The following is a 6,527-nucleotide window of genomic DNA, read 5'->3' as shown; positions in this document are numbered from 1 at the left end:
TTGATGTTTTGTATAAAAAGTTTTTATTGATCAAATCTGCAAAAATTAAAAATAAAAATGCTTTGTTTCTCAAAATCCAGTGAATGTGGATAGAATAAAACAGTTATTCCACTCAATCACGTCATACATGGCTTCTAGCCAACTTGGTGCTATGCACCTCATCGGCTATCCGCTCATGTACGACTCTATTTCGTGGAATAACTGTTAAACTGTAGTGATGTACATCTTAGTGATGTATCTATCACTAGCTCAAGAATGTAACTATTAGTTTTGAACAATGCACTGGATCATGAGCTCTCTTTGATGTTATAATAAAAATGATGTGAAACTGTTTCTCACACACACACGCACACGCACGCATGCACACTTAAAGACAGAGAGGTAGCTGCATTTGTGATTTCTGCTTCTTTTGCTTGCTTCATTGTTTGTCTCTGAATAACAGGAAGGCACGTTTACCCCACTGCCCCTGCACTGTCTCTCAGTTCACCCTGTTTGTTTTCTATCCTAAAACTCTCTTCTGTTTTTTTCTTTTCTCCAAACTCGACTGAGAACATTCCGATCTCAGCCTTCGAGGGAGGAGTGTATTTGCACGCTTCTGGTCCTATAGCATTCTCCTGCCTCTGCAAGTCTGAACACAGCCACGGTACAAACGCACCCCCCCCCAACTTACCTGATCACGTATTGCATGTCTTCATGTCCTGAGACTGTTTTGAACAAAACCAGAGTTGAAATACATCAACACACTGAACACAAACAGCAGGGATTACGCAATACTTTATCACTCTATTTTTTTTAACTTTCTCAACTGTAATGTTTATTTCTGTGACAGTTACTGAGGTCATGATATGAAAACAAAGACGCCGACCTGAATACATAATGCAGATAAAAGATTTACTCCACCTGTTTACAGTTTGCACTTCCATAAAATGTTGTGGATTTTGGATCTGTAAACCTTAACATGTAAAAAAAAAAATCTTGCTGTTGGCATGAACCAAAATCTATTTTGACACACATTGGCTTTATTATGGTTTTGGGTCTATTAGCATACATTTTCTGCAGAGCATGTGCTTGCACGTGGCCTTCATTTTATTTCATGTGACATGTTCCTCAAAGCCTCAGGGTGCCGTAGGTTATGCAAGTACTTGTCTGTTCTCACTTAAGCAGCAGCTGTTGTAAGAACTGTCCAAAATGTTAAGACACACACAAAACAGGAAACAAAGAATTTGCACAACAGGTCATACACAGGATTATAATTACTGTTAAAAATGAGCATTGTTCAAAAACAGAACATAACTCTAGCAAACATGACAATGTGTCAGGAAAGTGTAGATTTTTAAGTGTATATTTTTTTTGCCCCAAAGGGGCAGATTGACGTCCTCTGCAAAGCAACAGAGAGAAATGACATACACTGCGAAGCAATGGGGTGGAGTGACATCCTCAGCACGATGTCCGAAGAGGAGGCGGGAGGCATAGTGATGTCCTCGGCGGAGCAAGGAGGCAGAGTGACGCCTATAATGAGGCTGTGAGCCATAATGGTGTCCTCTCTGGGATAGGGGGACGTCCTCATGACTTCCTCTGTAGAGCAAGGAGGCAGAGTGACGCCCTCGGTGAGGAAGGAAGGGTTGGAAATGATTCCATCTTGGTTTTCTGAGGGAGCGCATGGCATCGAGCCATTCTTTGTCATTTCCTTCCACACCAGGCGGGACTTTTCCAGGAGGGCTTCCTGGACACTGAAAAAATCTGCTGCATTTATATTTTGGGTGCTGAGGATGCTGAGGGTGCTGCTTCCTTGCTCCGCCAAGGACATCACTCCGGTTTTCTTGCTCCACCAAGGACGTTGATCTGGCCTCCTTGTTCTGCCGAGGGCATTGCGCTGCTTCCTTGCTCCACTGAGGATGTTGTGCCAACTTCCTTGCTCCGTCAAGGGCATTGCTCTGCTTCCTTGCTCTGCTGAGGGTGCCGTGCCACTTCCTTGCTCTGCCAAGGGCATCACTCTGTTTCCTTGTTCCACCAAGGACATCGCTCTGGCTTCCTTGCTCTGTCAAGGGCATCACTCTGCTTCCTTGATCTGCCGATGGCATCACTCTGCTTCCTTGATCTGCCGATGGCATCAATCTGCTTCCTTGCTCCACCGAGGGCTTCATGCCACTTCCTTGCTCTGCTAAGGGTGTCGCTCTGCTTCCTTGCTCTGCCGAGGGCTTTGCGCCACTTCCTTGTTCTGCCAAGGGCGTCGCTCTGCTTCCTTATTCTGCTTAAGGCGTCGCTCTGCTTCCTTGCTCTGCTGAGGACGTCGCTCTGGCTTCCTTGCTCTGCCAAGGACATTGCTCCGGCTTCCTTGCTCCGCCGAAGGCTTCGGTCTGCTTCCTTGCACTGCTGAGGGCATCATGCCACTTTCTTGCTCCACTGAGGATGTTCCTCCTCCCCTTGCTTTATAGTGTATGTCACTTCCCTCCCTCTTGCTTTGAGGAGGACATTACTTCCCCCTCTGGCTTTGGGGAATTATTAAAAATCTACACCTTCATCCATCTTTACATACTTTTAGTGTTCTATCAGGAAAATAAGTAAAGAGAGATGCAACTGCAGACTTTTACTGAAATAAATTAAAACACAAGCACTCAAACAAAACCAAACTACGAGCATGAACATGGAATCAAAACACATAATAGGCGGGGGCGTCGTGGCTCAGGTGGATAAGGCGCCATACCATAAATCTGGGGACCCGGATTCGATTCCGACCCGAGGTCATTTCCCGATCCCTCCCCGTCTCTCTCCCGCTCATTTCCTGTCTCTACACTGTCCTATCCAATAAAGGTGGAAACCCCCCCCAAAAAAAAACACATAATGGGCAACATATGACTAATGACCACAATAATAAACAAAAGCTAACCTCACAGAACTTAAATAGGGTGTTTAACAAGACACAGGTTAGGGTGATCAGTGAGACATGTGACTAAGTGCAGGGGCTGATGGGTAATGTAGTCCTGACACAATGTTGAATGAAATAAACACAAGTACTGCATGTAGGGTGACCGATAGCCAAAATTCACATTTTTGTATATAATACTGTAAGTTATGGAAGGAATAAAACATTTCAATACATTCTTTTCAGCAGGTATTTTATCCCTCTTAAAACACTTGCTTATTTGTTCTTATTAAAAAACAACTTTAGAAAGTGCTGAAACTGGAGACTCCTTCCATAAACGCAAACGTCTCCTCGCAGAAAACTTCGCCATATCAACAATTACATGTTTGTTTTAATCTGATTTATTTGGAGTGTCTGTCATTCAGTTGTAAACTAAAATAAGCACCCAGCAGTCTTGTAAGGATGGATTCTGAAGTCTAAGTTTGTGACATTTCTCCAAAAAACCCACAATCAAGCGCTGTAGTAAGAATACTAAGCAGACGACAGCAGGTTTCACAGAGGCAGCTGTTCTGTATTTGGTGTTTAAGGAGGATGTGAAAGCCCACGCTCAGCAAAAATATCAAATTTCCCACCGGAAACCATACACACCACTGAGGCGTGCATTACACATACACCCCTGAACAACCTGTACCCAAAGCAGTTTTATCCAACCTGTAGTTTCACATTAGTTACACAAAAAGGAAACTGCTCTTTAAAATGACTGTTGAGTCACACTGGCCTGGAGGAAAGGTGAGCATGTGCTCGCTGCATGAACACGCCATGGCCAAGCCCATCAACCAATCAGAGCGCAAGTGATCACGCAGAAGCACCAATCAGAGAGAGCTTGATTGTTTTCATATCTAATGACAAAAGCATGTTGCTGTGTCTGGCAAAGCAGAAACTAATGACACTTACGGAGGAAAAAAACATGTCACTGAAGGGCAGAGAGAGAGAGAGAGACAATGAACAGTCTCGCGTGTCAAACTGATCTCATCAGGTCTAAATGTTTCATCATGACTTGTCTATGCAGAAGGGAATTTAGGGAAATATCATGTCTTCACATGATAAAAATTTAACATAGTTGTACAACAGAAAACATACATTAGTGGTTAAACGCTTTGTCTTTCATAACAAGTTTTTTTTTACGACAGGTTTCCTTACACTTCCTATTTTTATAAATACACGACAGAACAAAACTATACACTTTACTTCATTGCATACTTTATTTAACACCAATCCCAAATTAGCATGCTAGTCAGATATTTAGCTTTCATGACTTCACATTTCTGCTTCTCCATAACCTTCATTTAGCTGATTCTGCTGTTTGCGTTCACATGATCTTTATTTCAGGATCATCTTTGGTCGTGTGTGTGCAATCCTATGCAGAGGCATGACGGGTAGCAAAGTCATAAGAATCTCTCAATTCTACGCAGATGAGGTACAACTTGATAAATCCAAACAATTGGTTCAAAAGATTCCTTGGACCAATCCTATCCTACGGAGCATGAGGTCCGAAGTTTTCTCAGTTTCCCATGCACAACATGACTGCGAGTTGGCCTAGTGGTTAGTGTGTCCACCTCTCGACAGGGAGATTGCGAGTTCTACTCGCGGTAGGGTGATACCAAAGACCATCATAAAAATGGTACCTACTGCTGTCTGGCAAGGCATGTTGCAATACAGACACGAGTGGGGAAGTCAAACTCTTGTGGTTACCAGAGGACCCGCCCCTCACTGTAACCCTAGCTATATAGGCAAGAGGCTGATGGCTATCGAAACAAAGATTGGCGCCGCACCCATATGCCTCAAATTGCTGGTTAGTACTGGGACAGGAGACTGCCCAGGAAGACCAGATTCTGGCATGAGAGGGACTTTGACTTGACTTGACACACAATACTATGACCTGTAATTAGCTCCTGACCCAAAAAATGGATGAAAAACATAGTCATGGTTTAATTTTATCCCGTCATCTATGTATGACCTGTAACTGTAAATGTGTATAGAGATATCTCATCTCATCTCATTATCTCTAGCCGCTTTATCCTTCTACAGGGTCGCAGGCAAGCTGGAGCCTATCCCAGCTGACTACGGGCGAAAGGCGGGGTACACCCTGGACAAGTCGCCAGGTCATCACAGGGCTGACACATAGACACAGACAACCATTCACACTCACATTCACACCTACGCTCAATTTAGAGTCACCAGTTAACCTAACCTGCATGTCTTTGGACTGTGGGGGAAACCGGAGCACCCGGAGGAAACCCACGCGGACACGGGGAGAACATGCAAACTCCACACAGAAAGGCCCTCACCGGCCACGGGGCTCGAACCCGGACCTTCTTGCTGTGAGGCGACAGCGCTAACCACTACACCACTGTGCCGCCCCGTGTATAGAGATATTACGAAGCAAAATAAAGCTCAGAAGGAAGTAGCAGAGCTCGTTGGTACTCCTGGTGAATCTACAGAGCAAGTACAATTAGCTTGCTTTGCTAATCTAGTTCTAACAACAAAGCTAGTACTAAGCTAAACGTGTAATTTTAACATGTAACATGTAAATAAAAAAAAACTAGTTACACTACCGTTCAAAAGTTTGGGGTCACCCAGACAATTTTGTGTTTTCCATGAAAAGTCACACTTTTATTTACCACCATAAGTTGTAAAATGAATAGAAAATATAGTCAAGACATTTTTCTGGCCATTTTGAGCATTTAATCGACCCCACAAATGTGATGCTCCAGAAACTCAATCTGCTCAAAGGAAGGTCAGTTTTATAGCTTCTCTAAAGAGCTAAACTGTTTTCAGCTGTGCTAACATGATTGTACAAGGGTTTTCTAATCATCCATTAGCCTTCTGAGGCAATGAGCAAACACATTGTACCATTAGAACACTGGAGTGAGAGTTGCTGGAAATGGGCCTCTATACACCTATGGAGATATTGCACCAAAAACCAGACATTTAGTAGAATTTAGCTAGAATAGTCATTTACCACATTAGCAATGTATAGAGTGTACTTCAGATTAGTTTAAAGTGATCTTCATTGAAAAGAACAGTGCTTTTCTTTCAAAAATAAGGACATTTCAAAGTGACCCCAAACTTTTGAATGGTAGTGTAGCTTTAGAAGCTATATTGATAGTGCACGACAACTTAGCAATCGCTACACACCTACAAGAGAAAAACTACTAGTGACATTTCACCTGCTAGAATTAACGCAAGGATGCTGTGTTTTCTTGTCAGCCGCTACTAAACCGAATAAGAGCTCGTGAGCGCTTGTGACACCCTCTGTTTTTATCCATGTTCCTGATCTTCATAGTGAAGAACTTGCGAGATTAGGTAAAGTGTGTGTGATATCTGAGTATGGGACGTGTGCTTAAGTAATGAGTTACCGTACACCACTGAGACACAGGACACGGAGGCCTTCAGTAAAATTTAAAGATGGTTTAGAGTTAAAGCTGCTTGTGGTGTGTGTCTCAGTGACACTCGGTGTGTTCATCTGAGAGACTGAAAGAACAGATGTGAAACACAGGAGGAATGGAATACTGTGGAAGTTTAGTTCGCAGTTCAGGCTAAGCATAAAAAAAACCTGTGTCATTTAGCCACTGGTGAAGTTTTATTAGGATGCAGTGCAAAG

The 6,527-nt window shown here is 43.2% G+C and overlaps 1 protein-coding gene across 1 annotated transcript; it reads right to left on the bottom strand.

Annotated features, from left to right (window-relative positions):
- Nucleotides 1-786: 786 nt before the first annotated feature.
- On the bottom strand, nt 787-2,391 carry LOC132870722 (uncharacterized). The gene is made up of 2 exons (XM_060904516.1): nt 1,408-2,391; nt 787-1,179 (listed from the first exon to the last, which is right to left on the bottom strand). Exons 1-2 carry the CDS (start codon nt 2,018-2,020, stop codon nt 1,157-1,159), a joined length of 636 nt encoding a protein of 211 aa, XP_060760499.1. The 5' UTR covers nt 2,021-2,391; the 3' UTR covers nt 787-1,156.
- Between the last annotated feature and the right edge of the window lie 4,136 nt (nt 2,392-6,527).

This window comes from Neoarius graeffei, chromosome 22 (genome assembly GCF_027579695.1).
Source record: "Neoarius graeffei isolate fNeoGra1 chromosome 22, fNeoGra1.pri, whole genome shotgun sequence".
In the NCBI taxonomy this organism is placed as follows: domain Eukaryota; kingdom Metazoa; phylum Chordata; class Actinopteri; order Siluriformes; family Ariidae; genus Neoarius; species Neoarius graeffei.
This window is presented reverse-complemented; position numbering and strand designations above follow the sequence as displayed.

What these genes read in the sequence shown, in the direction of transcription:
- LOC132870722 (XM_060904516.1), bottom strand. Translation starts at nt 2,020, where the DNA reads ATGTCCTTGGTGGAACAAGGAAACAGAGTGATGCCCTTGGCAGAGCAA. An exon ending in CCACCCCATTGCTTCGCAGT is followed by an intron (nt 1,180 to 1,407) that starts GTATGTCATTTC and finishes CATTTTGGACAG; the next exon opens with TTCTTACAACAGCTGCTGCT.